Below are 17,067 nucleotides of genomic sequence, written 5' to 3' on the forward strand. Positions count from 1 at the left end.
TATTAAATGAGCGGACAGAAAAATAAGATGTTTGGAGTATTCTACACATCGACACTTTGACAGTAGACTGTGGGTCCCAATTAGGGACTTCTTTATTTCGACTTTGCGAACGATTAAGACGATGTCGCCTCATTCTCAAGACGACAGTTACAACCGAGAATCACCGAAGCTGCTTTTCCCTCCACCCTTTTCCTTCTCCTTCTCCTCCTCTGTGATAAATAAAACTCACGATCATCAAGATTCAAGAACCCCTCCCTCCTTCTCTTAATCTCTTTCAACAAATAACCCAATTGAAATATCAGAACCAAGAACTGAAATTCTTCCATCACTTTCTTTCTTTTCAACCATTTGTCCATTGCAGCTGCTATAAGATTGATTTTTAGTTCAAAGCTGCAGGATTTTCTTGGAGGATTCTTTTTTAAGAGCATTTAGAGAGTTGCTGAGATCTTTGATCACTTGAAGTTGGAATGGCAGAGTGCTCTGATATTGTTAATTTTGATCATACTCGGCAAGGCATTAAGTTCTACATGTGCCGTGAATGCAAAATGCATATTGCTTTGGTTGGAGATAATGATATGGCTGTACGTCTTTTTCTCTCTAATCATCTTGTTGTACTTCATAATTTCATTCGGGTGCTTTTTCTTTTCTCTGCGCGCGTGATTGAGTCTGCTTGAGTTTGTTTACCAAGAAAGGCCAGATTCTTTGGACATGAAGCGACCCCATGTTCTAATAATAATTTTTGCTTACAATACATTCTGCAGCATGGGGATACTTGGTCAATCAACCTGGAGACCGCGTAAGATATTTTCTTCAACTACACTTGATGAGACATCCATTGATATTTTCAATATAACTTGATATATTAGAATTTGTATTTTTTTGTGATGAAGTACTATTCCATTAGAAAGTATGACCCCATTGTTGTTTGACATATAGAGTGAACTTGGTGAAAAGCATCCCAGAACATTATGTGGCCTCTGGCAGAACCAAAATGGCATATATGTCTTGTATTTACTGCAGAACACCCTTGGGCTGGCAATATGTAAGATCATATTTTGCACCTGTAGTTTCTGTCTTCTGCATCAAATGAATCAAAATATTCATGCATTATGTTCTTTCAGGTTGAAGTTGAATCTCCCACTAATTTGATCAAAGAAGGAAGAGTCATCCTGTATCTGTAAGTTTGTGAATCAATAAGAGTATCTGTAAGTTTGTGAATCAATAAGAGTCATCCTGTATCTGTAAGTTTGTGAATCAATAATGGAACTTCAGAACATACAAAGCTTTGCCACGGGGCTTGCTCCTGAATGTGGGTTTTATGACTGGGTTCTGAATTTTGAGTGAAGGCTTTTAATTTCAGGGACAGGTTGCTGTACTGGAGTGGTGCCGAGAAAATAAGAGACGTAATCACTAGTCACTAGACGATAACCGGGGTAATGACATATATAGTTCAATTACATCAGAGCAGCGGTAGCTAGGTTAACATGCAATTGCTCCACATGATTCTTTTCCGTTTCTGTTTCTCCATTTAGGTCAATTCTTTACGGATTTGTTTAATCTTCTCTGTACTCTGGATATGATATAAGGAGATGAATTGTTTTTTCATGGTTACTATTAGTGAATAAAATAAGTGAGGTTATTATTGAAATGGATAATATCAATTAAAAATAGTTGCTGGACAGATGTAATAAATAGAACTATAGTTGGTTGACACCTCCTATTAAATTCACTATAAAAGAACACTAGGAAAAAAAAGGAATATAGAAGCAGAGCAAGAAAGAAGAAAGCAGAGCAAGTAGGAAGTCAAGCAAGAAGCCATAAAGAAGTCAAAAAGCCAAGAAGCCAAAGAAGAAGTCCAGCAGCCGAGAAGACATAAAGAAACCGAAGATCATAAGCTGAAACAGAGAGTACTAGCAGGAGCAAACACAAAGAACAGCAGCTTATTTGTTTGTAACAACAGTTGCTACAAAGATATTTGAGGCGCTTGAATACTTTTGGTAGCTTTGAAATACATCAATCAAAATTAACACCAGAAGCTGCTATTCGCTGAAAATTCTGGTGTTTTTTCACTCGCAAATCTTTCGGTATATATGTTTGCTTGTAATGTGAACCAGCTTCATAATGGATTGAGCCACTTACTTTTACTTGTTTGTTTGGCATTTTGTGTCTGATGACCAGGTTTCCATAATGGCAACTAGTTAGCCAACTACTGGTGTTTTCTGTATTTTCTCCAAACAACGGGGACTGCCGTGTCAATTACCCTTTGTTGAACCTATATACTTCACCACATATCGGTTGTACATGATTCTCACCAAGTCACCCTCATCAGTTATTTTTATCTACATGAACTTGTACACATATTTAAGAAATTAACATAATTCTAAATTTGCTGCACCATTGGTTTCTATACCTGAACCAAGATAATGTTATTGATTCGTAATTTATAATTCTGAAAAATGAAATTTGACCTTTGCGTTTATCTTTGTTAAAGATTCTTTGATGCCTATGAGCTATGAGCTATGAAGATTATTGAAGGGATAAGACAAAAGAAAGATATATTATATATATCTTATTAAATATCCCGAAGGCCCACGAAAGAACCAGAAATTTCATTTTACTTTAATAAAAAGCAACCAGATTACCAGAATCCTCCTCAAAATCCTATAAATAGGCCTCTTGTGACTCTCCATTTTCATCCTGAAATTGATCAAAGCATTCAAGGAAAGATTACTCCAACTCTTGAACATTTTCTTAGCTTCATAATTTTCCAATCATGTCACTCATTCCAAGCATCTTCGGCGGCCGAAGAACCAACGTGTTCGATCCATCTTCACTAGATGTGTGGGATCCTTTTGACGGGTTCTTCTCCTCTGCCCTTACCAATGTGCCGTCTTCGGATAGGGAAACATCCCAATTTGCCAATGCAATAATTGACTGGAAAGAGACTCCTCAGGCTCACGTATTCAAAGCTGATCTTCCAGGGCTGAGGAAAGAAGAAGTGAAAGTTGAGGTTGAAGAGGGCAGGATTCTGAAGATAAGCGGAGAGAGGAGCAAGGAGCAAGAAGAGAAGAATGACAAGTGGCATCGCGTCGAGAGGAGCAGTGGCAAGTTCCTGAGGAGGTTCAGGTTGCCCGACAATGCTAAGATGGAACAGGTTAAGGCCAGCATGGAGAATGGTGTGCTCACAGTCACTGTTCCTAAAGAGGAGGAGAAGAAACCTGAAGTTAAGGCCATTGAGATCTCTGGCTAAGTGATAAATGTAAATGTTTTCAAGATTGTGTCTATGGTTTGCCAATAAATTTGGTACGAAAGCAAACCCCTTGTGTCTGTTCTTCACCCCCCCCCCCCCCCCCTCTCCTCTCTCCTTAATTTGATGCGATAATATTTGTGTGTTTGCAATTGTAAGTCTGAAACTTTGATAACTAGTTTCTGAAAAGATAAATTGTGTAATAAAATGTAATTTATAATTTGAATATTAGATTTGCAAATTTTTTGTTTTTGACGGAGCAGTTATTTCCGACAACAATCATTACCAAAACAGATTAGATGCTTAAACCCATGCTAGCCATGGATTCGATCCAGCCACTTTCCCCTATGGCTACCGGGGAATAATCAGGGAAGGTGTCTAAAAAAAGGAAGCAGAGGTTCTTCACTTCACGCGACATAGTTACGCTCAGGTTTCACCAATAGGTGCACCAGATAGATGCCCCCCTAAGACTAGGTAGCCAGACTTTCTCCCCGGCTTGGATCGGGGATAGATTGTTGATTTTGCGTTGCCTCCACCGGGGTGTCATGGGGTTTAGGAATTCTTACATTCTGTCTTTCCGAAGAGTCGCTTAAAGTGTATAATTAAGAAATATTTCATCCCAAATTGAATTAAGAAAAATTGTTGGGATGTTAAGGATTAGTCTTGGTTTCGTCATCATCGACATACATAAAATCCTAACACAGAGAGACAAGACACGTATAATAGGCTAGAAGATCCTTAAATACTCAACAGAAAAAAAGAAATTGCTATATGTTAAATCTTTGGATTAATGATCTATCATAATATATGTTAAATCTTTTAGAGATGCGCACTTCCGATCCTCTAAGTTGGGATTGTCAATAAAATTTTGTTCGCGCACCAGAGGCAGCTAGAAGGTTAGAGAAACAAGTGATTTATTGCACAAAATTTAGCCTTGATTTAAAACACGGCTTAATTTCATTGGGCGGGCCCTCCCATTCCACTAATTTGTAAAAGGCCTGATCACACGAAGAACGTCAAGACGTTTCCTAAAATAATTGTAACCTACATATCGTATACTCACATTCTTGAGGACGACATGTCGTTGGAGATGAGAAGCCTAGCCGCTTTAACTTAGGAGGGAACCCGTCCGCTGTTTGGGCCATAGAAGAAGCAGCGATTATGGCGAAAGCACAAGGCGCGCAACTCTTCGTCAGCAGTATGTCCTCTCTCAATCATTAAAATTAATATATTTTCTCTGAATTTGTCTAGGTTTTGATTTCTGATTTCGTTTATAGGGTTGTCGTCGTACATCACAACTAAAGAATTCAAAGCTTTGTTTTCGCGGTTTGGTGTCGTTACGGATGGTAATTTTAGCATAATTTTCATCAAATGTTTTAATTGATTCTATAGTTTTCAAAATCAAGATTAGTTTGTTATTGTTTTGGGGCTTTTAAATCGTGTGCCGGTGTCTGCAGCTAAGCTAATAACGGACCCAAAGACTCAAAGACCGAAGGGGTTTGGCTTTATCACATTTCAGTCAGAGGATGATGCACAGAAAGCATTAAAGACCATGGATGGCAGGGTACCAGCTCCTTTTGATTTGATTTATGCATTATAGTTTTATTTTTGTGTGTGTGTGTGTGTGTATAAACATACCTTTTTTTTGAGGTTTATTCATGTATAAGGATTTCACTATGAATTAGTTTTGCAAAATCGTGGAAAATGCTTGATAGGAATTAGGTTTTTCTATATTGTCCATTGTATGACTGCTAATAATGGCAACTCATAGAAGCTTATTAGTTTTCACATTTTCTGAGATGTTTGTTCTCATGCACTGCATTTATAGCTTAATTAATTTGGTTTAACTCATATGGGTTTATTAGTCAAGTTAATTTTGTTTGTAATAAAGGATCCATTCTTGTTGAGATGTAAGACCATACTATTAGAAACTTCGTTCCATAATCATTCCCCCCCCCCCCCCCCCCAAATTGTTATGTTGGCTAAGAAGAATTTTACAATTTTTACTAATGAAAGAGTTGGGTATTGATGTTGCAGCCTAATCACAGGTAATATATATTTGCAGTTAATAGCTGTGTGGCTCTTCTCACTCCAGTATTTTTATTTCCTGATTCTATGTTGGAACTTCTCTTTTGTATTAAAAGCAAAATCTACTTCTGGGTTATATGCAACTCTTCCCTCGTACACTATTTGTCGATTTGAATTCTAGTGTCATTTATTTCTAACTTCCTGACCCTCCATGGTCTCTTTGAATTGTTGCAATTTTAGTTCGTTTTCTTTACAGTCTGCCTAATGGCAGATTTTTACATCAGCATTTCCGCAATACATGCCGCCAAAATGCACTACTTTTGCTGCATTTTGCATGTGATTAGGCTGCCTGCTGTTGTCGTGAAATTATAATTCTTGACCTCGAGTCCTACCAATGTCAGTTTATCTTGTTATTTTGCACAGATTGTGAATGGGAGGCTGATCTTTGTTGAGGTTGCAAAGAGTAGAAGTCCTGGAACGGATGCCAGCCCTTGAAAATTAAGCAGTTTTGACTATGTCAGTCCTTATTATATCTGTTTTTAGCTTCGGCAACCAAAAATAGTGTGTAACATGTGATAGGTTTTATCACATGGCAGCCTGTATGATATCCGAGATGTAATCAAATGGCCGCCTGTCAACCTGTGTGTCATATGAGATCAAATTGAAATTAACATTTTTTTTTGTCTGTGGTCGTGCATCCATTCTGTTAGTAGTATAACCATTTCAAGTCTTTGAGGCTGACATTACATCCCTGGTGATTCAAACAAGTTCCTTTACTTGAACCACAGCATCACACAACAAAGAATAGAAGAATGCATATAGATTTGCTGGGAACTTTCAAGCCAGTTCAATTAGGCAATCTCTATCTTACATGCATATAAGATACATTCTCCTCACATGAATAGTATATGTGTGGAATCCACACACTATTCATGTGAGGAGAGTGTATCTTACATGCATGTAAGATAGAGAGACCCGTTCAATTATAGAAAAAAAATGTACGCGGAAACCAGGATTTCGAAATGTTTCATCATCAAAAAATAAAACAAGTTACATGTTTCATCATCAAAAAGATGGAAGAAGTTGAGAAAGATTCAGGAGTCTGAGTCGTTGAAAGGACATAATCTAAAAGTGAAAAGTTACATTTAGAAAATGATTAGGTTGCATGGCAGTTCTTGTTAAACGCAATTGTTGCATCGTTAGACCTGCATAAATCAAGAGCCAAACTGTTACCATGTTCAGAAAATTGAGTGTGTTGTTGAAAGGCTTAAAAATTGTAAATGACAAGTAGAAGGCGCTTTTGCAGCAACAGATCACAGTGATCTAGCTTTCTTAATTAGCTCATACAATGTTTTGCTGCCGACACCATTCCATAAAGCAATTCGACTTTGTTTCTAAATCATGCTTGAAGATTATTTCCACATGATTTCTAATTTCAAATTCTGTTTTCTTATTTCCAAATTCCACAACTGAAGAAGCAGTTTATACTTTAAAATGTCTGGAATACAAGAATGTGGCATACGCTGTTGAAAAATAAATCCTTTTGGTTGTCGATGTTGATGAGCCAGTTGCTGTTGGACTGCACTACCTGTTGAGATTAAAATAGGCGCTAGAACAGCAACTGGTAAGGGGAAAAGGAAATGGAAAACGCCACGGAAAGAATCCTGGCATCTCCTTTATCCAAATTCCTACCTCATGGTGATGGTAGGAACTAGGAACAGTGGGTGATCATCAATCGACTATGAAATAAAGCATGATGAGCCTAGAAATAGAATTCAGTACGAGTAGTCTCAAAAGAAGATACGGTTTATCTAAACAAATTCCCCTACTCATTCAATTTCATTTGATGCCAAGCCATGATCCTAATGTGGCCTGATTAAGTGAAATAAACCTGGAATGTTCAAATTAAACTCTAAGTTTTCAACTGTTCAAATGTTAAACAATAAAGTCCTAACTACAGCCTACAGCCTACAACCTGCATCCTACCCAGAACTTATTCAAACTAATACAAATGATGAGTTGGTTTATTAATGCAAGGCATTCAAGCCTTCATCACATGTATCTTAGAGCACCCAGAAGCTTACCAAAAATAGTAAAACAAGAAGTGAGCAAAACTGAAACCCAACCAACCCAACAAAGTCCAAGCAACCACTGACCAAACTGAAAAAAAAAAAATGATCTCATCAGCTGCGATTCCTTTTTCTCTCAAAGTTAATCAAATATACTAATTTCACTATATGCTTACACCTGAGTTAATCAACTATACCAATTTCACTATATGCTTACACCTGAGTCCAAGTATCAATCCTTGTGCGCATAATTCACCCGAATGTTTCTGCCATCCAGTAACTGAAACAACCATAAAGCCACACATGGATTACAAAGAAACATAACAGTTCATTACTAGCCTGTACTTTAACATATCGATGTCTTTTGAAGTTCTACATACCAGGCCATCCATTTCCTTGATAGCCTCCCCGGCTGCAGCTTCAGAAGCGAACTTCACAAAACCGTATCCTCTTGATTGCCCAGTCACACGATCACATATAACCTTAACTGCTAAAAATAACAATGATTTCCCGATAAGACTTTTCGGCTATAAAGAACCATAATGGTCACCCAAAAATTCACCAAGGACATCACCTTCAATAATTTCACCATGCTGTCCGAAAGCATCCTTCAAAACAGTTTCATTAGTGTCATACGAAAGCCCTGCAATTTTTTTTTTTTTAAAAAAAAAATTACAGCTTCGAATTAGCTTAGAGTAATGATACAATTTATGTTTTTGCATATAATTTGGACACGATCTCATGAAGGATATATTTCAGAGTGAATAATAATAATAATAATAATAATAAGACCCACCATTGAAATAGCCTAAAATCAGTAACTCTAAAAGAGTTTCATTAATTCTAAAATAATATGTATATGCCCCAAAATTTTTATAAAAAAAAGGGGAATCAAAGGCGAAAAAATCGAGAGAAGAGACCTCCAATGAATAATTTGGTACGAGAGTTTGAATCCGATAGCAATCTGATGAAGCGTACTGAATGGGAAAAACGAACGCTGCCGTTCAACCACTGCATGATCTCTTATCGTGTGCCGACAGCGAGGTGCATAATAGCATAAAGCGCAGAGCACCAGACAGGCACGGGCATTGGTCACTAGAGTTGCCAGCGGTGATGTGTTACTAAATAACGGCACCGTTTCAATTACAGTAAGTAGAGCTGTTACATCACATAGCAAAGTAAAATGTTCAACGAAACGACACCGTTTTCCATAGTAAAGAAGCGAGCAGGACGAACAAACCGGGCTTCAGCTTGGTAAATTAATCTCGATTAAAATTTAAAGGCGCCAACTTTCAATTATAAAGAAAAAGAGTTCGATTATATCAATAACAAATTCTTGTAGAAGATTTATAAACTATAATTAAATCCCCATATTGAAAGGGTTTATAGTTACAAAAAACTTGTTTCAATTCATTTAACAGGCCGAGGCTATGCTAACAACATACACACAGCATATATCAAAAGAAAAAAGAGCAAAATGGGAAAACCTAGACTGAGCATTACATGCGGTAGCACTCAAGATACAACTAATCTAGGCTTTCTTTGGGGACTTGGTAGCCTTGGATGGAGATTTGGGCTCCTTCGCAACACTTTCCTTAGTCTTCTTTGGCAACAGCACTGGGTTGATATTAGGCAAAACGCCGCCGCTTGCAATCGTCACACCTGTGAGTAATTTCCCCAACTCCTCATCATTCCTCACCGCTAATTGCACGTGCCTTGGGATGATCTTCTTCTTCTTGTTGTCACGTGCCGCGTTCCCAGCCAACTCCAACACCTAAGACATATTTTAAAAGAAAAAGGCTTGCTTGGTACTGGGTTCAATTTTGGAAAAAAAAAATTATTAACTTTGATTTAATCAAATTTTTAAGCAAGGATAAGCTTGTATCTTACTTCAGCAGCTAGGTACTCGAGCACAGCGGCCATGTAAACTGGAGCACCGCTACCCACACGCTGCGAATATCTTCCCTTCTTCAAGAAACGCCCGATTCTACCTACTGGGAATTGGAGCCCCGCTTTCACAGACCTGGAAACGGATTGCTTTTTCGGTCCTCCTCCCTTCCTTCCGCCGGCTCCCTTCTTCACTTTGACTGGTGTATCCATGACCCAACCTCAAAATGCAGAAAGATTTACTTCAACAAAGTTACGGGTTTCGTGGGTGTGAATGCGGGATAGTGGCTGTTGGGTGCGCTGCTTTATAGATGAGTGTTAAAGAGTTTGAGGGTGGGAAATTGTTTGGAGTGTAGGATCTGGACCTTTGGATTTAGAGGAAATCGACGGTTGTAGATGATTTTATTTCGATCTGCGTCGTTTAAAAAGGACCAATGGGAAGCGAGCTTCGATTTGAAAATGGGTTAATTTTGTCCTGCCCCCAAATGTTTCAACATTTTTCACCGAGTCCCCAAATGTTTCAACAATATTCACTCCACACCCAAATCCGTTATTTTGACCGTTTATTCTAACGGTCAAAAGGTAAATTTGAAAATTTATATCCTAAATATTATTTGATGATGATAAATTAAATTTATTTGATAATTTAATTGATAGAATTATTATTAATAACCTTTAAATAATTTTTTTTAATGTAAACATTAATTATTAAATTAACATTTTATCTCATTTTATTTTTCTCTAATTCAAGATAAGGGGTATTTCGAATATTTACTTAAATTTTAAATAGCTCCATTAAACATAACGGTCAAATTAAAGAAATTGGGTGTGAAGTGAACATTGTCGAAATATATGGGTGCGTGGTGAAAAATGTTGAAACATTTGGGAGCAGGACAAAATTAACCCTTTGAAAATTTTAAGGGCTTTTCTTCCGTATCCAGTATTTTCGTTTTGAATTTCCCGCTATGTCTCTAGAAGCATCTGTCAGAAATTAAGATCTAATTAAAACTTGTTCATTTTCAGATGGTTAAAATTGAAATTCAAGTCGAACCAAAACCACTTGACTTGAACTTTACTCGTTCAATTTCTTAGTTGAAAAACTAAATGAGAAGATTAAATTATATTGGTTTTATGGAGATTTGGGCTCCTTCGCAATACTTTGCCATTTTTTCACTTTATGTTGAATATATTTAAGTGTTAATGTGCTCAATTTATTCTAATTTGACATTACTGATTGAAAATAGTGATAATCTTGTCTTATATAAAATGGCAACAAGTATGAAAAATAAATATGATAAATATTGGGGTTCAATTCATAACTTGAATAATTTGTTGCTCATTTCAATTATTCTCGATCAACATTATAAGTTAAAATAAGCGACATTTTGCTTTGAAGACATTTTTATTACTGATGAGATTGGTAAGAAGACTAAAGAGGCGAAAAATCTTTTAGTACGTTTTTATAATTACTATAAATATTTTAACACTAAGATTGATGGTTGTGGATCATCTAGTAGTGCTGGTAAGTCATCAATCATTGATAGTAGGAAATTTGATAAAAAGGTTGGGTTTTCTAAACTTTCAAGTGTTGTAAAGTTCAAACAAAAAATAAGAAAAGATGATTGTGTTGAGATAAAAAAAAAATGAAGTAGAGAGGTACTTGTTGGAGCCATGTGAACATGTTGATGACGATGACTTTGAGACTTTGGCATGGTGGAAAATGAACTCAATAAAATATTGAGTCCTTTCACACATTGCAAAGGATGTGTTTGCAATTCCAATATCTACATTAGCTTAAAAATATGCATTTAGTACTAGAGGACGCATCATATATTCATTTCGTAATTCTTTAAGTTTGAAGATGGTCGAAGCTTTGATATGCTCACAAAATTGGTTACGTAACACTTTTGTCCCATTACAAGATGAACCAACAATAAGTTTTATGAAGTCATGATGTCAGGTAACTATTCATCATAATAAGTTTAAAAAAATTATATATTTGTTTATCACTAGTCTTTTTTCCATTAATTTATTTTTTATTTAATGTAGAGTTTGGATCAAATATAATAACATAGACGATGACTTTAAATTGTTGTTATTCTCATGATTTTGGTATGAATCATGTTCTTTTCTAAATTTACTCATCTTTATAACTATTCAACATTATAATTTTTCTTTTTTGGTTATTTATTTGTATTGTAATATGGTTAATACTATTAGATTTTTATTTTTTTTCTTTTAATTTACTTTTTGATGTCATGTTTGTGGAAGTTTATTATTGATGTCATGTTCTTTTCTAATTTTTTATCCACAATATTTTTCATATTTTAATATTAATTATTAATTATTATAATTTTGACATAATTAAGTTGATCAAAATAAAAAATATTTTGATTATAAAATTCAAACCAAACCCAAGTGAGTTGGTTTGGGTTGTATTAAAAGTATTTGGGTTGGATCTATATTTTTATAGTTTGATTTGAATTAACTTAAAGTCTAATTCAAACCAACCCATGTTCACCCCTAATAATGGTACTACTAGTGGAAATTTATTTTTTAAAAAAAAAGACGAGCGATTTAATCTTATCATTTACACTTCTTTTTTAACAGTATATATAGGTTTCAATGGGGTTGGACAAATTCAGGTTTGGGTTGGATTTGAATCAACTCAATCAAGTTTTAGATTAATTGGGTTGGAAAAAAAAGAAATGATTCAAACTCAAGTTGAACTTGTAATTTGATTTGAACATAGTTATGATCGGATCAGAAATTTATGTTTGTGTGTGCATTGTGATTCGGATCGTATTAGATTCTTGATTGGATCCGATCATGATCAAGTTGGATTCTTCATCCGCATCCAATTCGAACTCAGATTTTGCAGGTCAAGTTATTTGCTCACCCCTAAGTTCCAGCCTATAAATATATAGTCTATTACATACGTTTACGTTAATATACCATTAATATATTACTCCATACAATCGGTCAAGTCACTAAAAGCTTACTGGCAAATATAAAGACAAATAGGATATGAGATACCGACAATAAATATCACTACCTAACATGTAATATAATACCATAACACTGTGAAAAATAATCCTTTACTCTTTTAACAACCCCCACCTCGAGTGTTAGCCTTACCAACTGAAACTTACAATAGATATGCAAGTTTGTGTAAGTGTATGAAAAAAAAAAGGTTAATTATCATTGGGTGACACATGTTTTGATAAATTTTAAAAAAGTGACACATATTTTAAAAATATTCAAACGGATAACAAATTGTTAACTTTATCGTTAACTTGATCGTGAACAATAAATTAATTACAAAATGTGTTCTCCATAATTTTAAACCAAAAGAAAAGTTGTTCTCACATGCGGATGAAGTTTAAAGATAAAAAATATGAATTTTAATGTACTCTCTATATTTGTGTGTGTGTGTTTGTGTGTGTGTAGAGAGAGAGAGAGATTTCTTTTCTAGTGAGAACATCTTCACTTTAGATGAACTGCTCACGTAAGAACTCAAGTTACCATGTTGCTCTCATCTTTGTGTGATTTGAGGGGTAAAGCCCTTTAAGTTCTCAGTAAACTTAATTTTTTTCTTGTTCTTGTATAAAAGAAAAAATGGATCAATTTTCTCGATACTTCAAAAAATCCATTTCATTTTTTTTTCTAATTTATGGTGATTTTTTATTAACTGGGTTACTTAATTCAAAACCGTCATTCCGTAATAGTCTCTATTGATAGTTTCAAAGTTACAAAAAAGTAAACAATCACTCTATTTATTTTTCTTGAATTACAAAATCATAATCTATGTCTATATAGATTTCTATGTGGCAAATATCATCCAAATCCCTTATATACTAATATAACTTTATTATTTTAGTGTCTCATCAATTCAAATTGTTTTCTAAGTTAATGGAAGAAGTTGCAATTGTTCAATGACTTACTTTTTCTTTCCTTTCCTTTGTTTTTGTTTTACCACTATTTAATAGAAATCCAACAGCTCCGTGTGCTCTAATTCATTATTTTGATGCAGACCTTAGAATACTCCCAAAGTGTTTGAAAGAATGATCATCTTGAAAAGGTATCTATAACATCTCCATCAAGACCTACCCCCATCTTAGAGTAGCAAACAGGGAAGTAAAATTAATTATTGTTTATACATGTTTTTATTATTATTATTTTTTGGTGCAAAAATGAGCCATTTCAAATATGTTCATTACTCTAGCCAGAGTCGATTAATCTAACATGACTATATAAGCGCCCAACAATTTACTAGATAAATTGATAAGCTAGGCATTCTTGGCCCACCAAGCGAAGCCGATGGTTTCTTGGTCATAGTCTACTACAATTAAAGTTCTTTTATTTTCCATGAAGTAGAACCTCCTTAACCAATATAAGATTTTCATGGAGCTTGAGCCACCATCCAAGCACAAATACCCTCATTTAAAAGAATATATATATATATAGTCTTAATAGAATCTCCCGCTCATGAATTTTTTCAAAAATAAAATCATAATAAAATGAGGATACTATTAAAATATTAAAAATTATACATTTCAATGCATTAAAGACCCAATATTTTCTTTGATAATGTATTAAAATTTGTTTCTTTTAATCTATTAGTAATATTTTATTTTATTAAAATAAGGATCGCCCCGTGAGTCGTGAGGTAAAAATTCTATACATGAACGCTGTGAATAAGCACGCAAGTTGAATCTTTTAGAATATTATTAAGAAAATTACCACCAATTTTCTCTAATAAGGAAGTTTGTACTGCGCAAATACGTCAAATTTGTTATGTTTTGTCCAAAACCGACCGAGAAAGGAATGTAAATGTAGGGCATAATAGACATCTCACTTTCGCTACACGCGTCATGTTCTCATTCGACAGCCAGTCTTTCCCTCCGTTGTCACGCATGACCGCCATCATGATATTTAGCGGACAGTGGAGCCACCAAATTCACCAGTCACCAGTCAGATTTTTCATAATATTAAAAAAGCAAAGCAAAAAGAAAATTTGAGAAAAAAAACCAGAATAAAAACAATATAAAACAAGTAGAAGAGAGTCCTTCATTATCTTAACCTCCATTTCCTCTCCAACAAACTTTCCTTCACCTTGCAAAATTTCTCTGTACTTTGCTTCTTAGATCTTGATCCTAGAAACCATGGTGAGTTAGTTCTCTTTCAACTTTACGACTAAATTTTTGCTCACTTTTTCCTATAATTTTTATTTGGGTTCGAAATATGTTTCTTTGGAGCTAAAGATTGATTAGATCTGATGTGGGTCTTCTTATATCGTCACTGTGCGTTGACTATAGATCTTTAAATTTATAAATGGATGCTTAATTGTTTTGGGAATTTCTAACTTTTGTAGTGGGTCTGATCTGATCTGTTCTGTTTTCGTGTCTTGTACAATTCTAAAATTGCAGTATTTGGTTTGGCAAATAGATGGTATTTTTTTTCTGTTGGTTTTAATGTTAATTTGATCATTTTTGTTAGCCATGTGAGTATTTGATTCTTATAAATGCATGAATATGTTTTTTTTTTTTGAGTTATGTTTTGCTAGTGTTGTTCATAGTGATGATGCTGAAGTACTTCACAGATTGTTGAAGACACTTCCTATAACGGTGGTGTTATAGTTCATTAGTTCTCCAAGGTGTTTTTAGTAAATATTATGCTGTATCAATTCAAACAGCTTTGCTATTGCATGATTGTTAACAGAGCAAGATGAAATAGTTATTCAGTAGTATGTTCTTAGAATTGATCTTCTAGTTCTGGGGTTAATTTGCGACACTCTGATTCTATGCTGATTGGATGGAATTGTCTACCATTTTCCTTCCGTTGTAGTTGCCATAATTTGTCTGATATTATATTGATGCCTCAAGTGTTTTGTTCTGCAATCATAAGATTCTTGTCATGTTTTTAGTTATCATTAAAGTAATGATAATTGGTGAATAAATTTTTTGCCTATTAGTAATTTGTTTCTTCCTATCCTTGCTCTTTAGTGTCCATGGTTTCTCAAAGAAAGTGGTTTTGATCTTGCTATTTTGCCTTTCAAGATGTTTTTTTTTGTATTGCAATTATGGACGTTACGTGTGGATATGGATTACGGTGCTTGATAGGACATGTTATATTGTTTGATTTGCCACCAAGTTTGCCTTGCTTGACTTGGTTCTGTTTTGAAAGGATTTGCATTGACACTAAGTCATTGACTTGTAATTTTTTTTTTTTTTAATTTCTGATTGTTTTTCTTCCATTACTAGCATAATCTAGTGTCCTTCCAACTACTGCAAAATTCAATGCCGCATGTTGTTTACTACATGAGACTGTAATTTTATTTATACATGGAAGGGATGTAATGGATATTTTGGTTTTGTGATGCATGAGTGTATACTTGCTTATTTTAGGCTCATCTGAACATTTGTGATTCAACATTTGAAAAGTTTTACAAGTACATCGGGAACAGAAGTTAAAAAAATAATAATAAAATATTGCAGATTGTGATCTTAGTAGCCCTGCTAATGAGCTGAATGCCTTTGACTTATTTAGAATGAAGATGGAATCACAATGAGCAAGGTGTTTTAAATTAACTTCATGCCTGTTTGCACCTTTTTTTCTAGGTTTCTCATGGGTAATTCCTTTTCGTTCTATCTGCAGGCTAATGCTGCTTCTGGGATGGCTGTACATGATGACTGTAAGCTAAAGTTCTTGGAGTTGAAAGCCAAGAGAACCTACCGCTTCATAGTATTTAAGATTGAGGAGAAGCAGAAGCAGGTCATTGTGGAAAAACTTGGTGAGCCAACTCAAACCTATGAAGATTTTGCTGCCAGCCTTCCTGCTGAGGAGTGCCGATATGCTGTGTATGATTATGATTTTGTTACCGCAGAGAACTGCCAAAAAAGCAGGATTTTCTTCATTGCATGGTAAATATCATATTCCTAAAGCTTACTTTCTTTCAAAATGTACTTCCAATCACGGTTGGTAATGTTTATTTACTGATGAAGGTCTCCCGACACTGCAAGAGTAAGAAGCAAGATGATTTATGCAAGCTCCAAGGACAGGTTCAAGAGAGAGCTAGATGGCATTCAAGTGGAGCTGCAGGCAACTGATCCATCTGAGATGGGTCTTGACGTATTTAAAGACCGTGCCAACTAAATAAAGGCTCCTGATCTCAGCAATTGAGATTGTTTTTATCTTTTGTGCTTTACCTAAAGGTGAAATGTTAATAGTTTGTGGCGGCAGCTTGAATCTAACTGAATTATGATATTGGTTTGTTGTTCAAGTTTCACCGATGCAGTATTCTCGTCTAGAACCATTTCAGTGGTCTTTATGATGTCTTTATTGATTTGTTGTGGTGTGGAAGTTATGGGATGAGTGGCTACTTATAGCTATTTCTTCAAGCTAAGGTGTTTCAATTGATGGGGGATGGATAACCCTCTGTTAGGGTTGTTTTTACTTTGAAAATGGATGTTTCATTTTGAACTTTATAAATGGATGTTTCATTTTTCTTGTTACTTATGCATAATTGGCAAGTGAAGAAATACCGTTCATTTTTCTTGTGCGATTCTAGTTGATAGTGCAATGACACTTTTGTATGAAATAGATCGAAGTTACCTCTTTTTGGTTTTTGTCAACACAACCAAGCTACTTTCTATGGTAATACGTGGTAGTTTTGCTAATTATGCATACTATGGTTTGTGAATATCAAATTAACGAAGTATGAGTTATTGCCTGATTTTAAGGATCAAGTGCATCACCAAATAGTGGGGATCTTAAATCTTTCCTCTACCCAAACATGGAAATCTGAAGCTGGAGCACTTGGCCCTCGGCTGCATC

The 17,067-nt window shown here is 35.0% G+C and overlaps 4 protein-coding genes and 1 pseudogene across 4 annotated transcripts; 4 read left to right on the forward strand and 1 right to left on the reverse strand.

Moving 5' to 3' along the window:
• The first annotated feature begins 467 nt into the window (after positions 1–467).
• LOC112096094 lies at positions 468–1,414 on the forward strand (annotated as a pseudogene).
• A 1,301-nt stretch (positions 1,415–2,715) lies between these two features.
• LOC18033713 (17.4 kDa class I heat shock protein) lies at positions 2,716–3,336 on the forward strand. Its single transcript, XM_006424701.2, has one exon. The coding sequence runs from the start codon at positions 2,774–2,776 to the stop codon at positions 3,248–3,250; it is 477 nt and encodes a 158-aa protein (XP_006424764.1). The 5' UTR covers positions 2,716–2,773; the 3' UTR covers positions 3,251–3,336.
• A 971-nt stretch (positions 3,337–4,307) lies between these two features.
• LOC18034012 (small RNA-binding protein 11, chloroplastic) lies at positions 4,308–5,956 on the forward strand. Its single transcript, XM_006424702.2, has 4 exons — positions 4,308–4,445; positions 4,525–4,593; positions 4,705–4,811; positions 5,699–5,956. The coding sequence occupies exons 1-4, from the start codon at positions 4,409–4,411 to the stop codon at positions 5,768–5,770; spliced, it is 285 nt and encodes a 94-aa protein (XP_006424765.1). The 5' UTR covers positions 4,308–4,408; the 3' UTR covers positions 5,771–5,956.
• A 1,588-nt stretch (positions 5,957–7,544) lies between these two features.
• Positions 7,545–9,504, reverse strand: LOC18034381 (histone H2A). Its single transcript, XM_024178882.1, has 5 exons — positions 9,235–9,504; positions 8,907–9,118; positions 7,919–7,995; positions 7,725–7,831; positions 7,545–7,624 (listed from the first exon to the last, which is right to left on the reverse strand). The coding sequence occupies exons 1-5, from the start codon at positions 9,442–9,444 to the stop codon at positions 7,577–7,579; spliced, it is 654 nt and encodes a 217-aa protein (XP_024034650.1). The 5' UTR covers positions 9,445–9,504; the 3' UTR covers positions 7,545–7,576.
• A 4,726-nt stretch (positions 9,505–14,230) lies between these two features.
• On the forward strand, positions 14,231–16,745 carry LOC18033668 (actin-depolymerizing factor 1). The gene is made up of 3 exons (XM_006424707.2): positions 14,231–14,399; positions 15,889–16,154; positions 16,236–16,745. The coding sequence occupies exons 1-3, from the start codon at positions 14,397–14,399 to the stop codon at positions 16,384–16,386; spliced, it is 420 nt and encodes a 139-aa protein (XP_006424770.1). The 5' UTR covers positions 14,231–14,396; the 3' UTR covers positions 16,387–16,745.
• The last annotated feature ends 322 nt before the right edge of the window (positions 16,746–17,067 follow it).

The sequence above is a fragment of the Citrus clementina genome, unplaced genomic scaffold (assembly GCF_000493195.1).
Source record: "Citrus clementina cultivar Clemenules unplaced genomic scaffold, Citrus_clementina_v1.0 scaffold_8, whole genome shotgun sequence".
Classification (NCBI taxonomy): domain Eukaryota; kingdom Viridiplantae; phylum Streptophyta; class Magnoliopsida; order Sapindales; family Rutaceae; genus Citrus; species Citrus x clementina.

Coding starts and splice junctions, on each gene's coding strand:
- LOC18033713 (XM_006424701.2), top strand. CDS start 2,774: ATGTCACTCATTCCAAGCATCTTCGGCGGCCGAAGAACCAACGTGTTC.
- LOC18034012 (XM_006424702.2), top strand. CDS start 4,409: ATGGCGAAAGCACAAGGCGCGCAACTCTTCGTCAGCA. Junction 4,446..4,524: donor CGCGCAACTCTTCGTCAGCA/GTATGTCCTCTC, acceptor TTTCGTTTATAG/GGTTGTCGTCGTACATCACA. Junction 4,594..4,704: donor GTTTGGTGTCGTTACGGATG/GTAATTTTAGCA, acceptor CGGTGTCTGCAG/CTAAGCTAATAACGGACCCA.
- LOC18034381 (XM_024178882.1), bottom strand. CDS start 9,444: ATGGATACACCAGTCAAAGTGAAGAAGGGAGCCGGCGGAAGGAAGGGA. Junction 7,996..8,906: donor AAGGAGCCCAAATCTCCATC/CAAGGCTACCAA, acceptor TAAAAAAAAAAA/AATTGCAGGGCTTTCGTATG. Junction 7,625..7,724: donor TCAAGGAAATGGATGGCCTG/GTATGTAGAACT, acceptor TGGTTGTTTCAG/TTACTGGATGGCAGAAACAT.
- LOC18033668 (XM_006424707.2), top strand. Junction 16,155..16,235: donor AGGATTTTCTTCATTGCATG/GTAAATATCATA, acceptor TTACTGATGAAG/GTCTCCCGACACTGCAAGAG.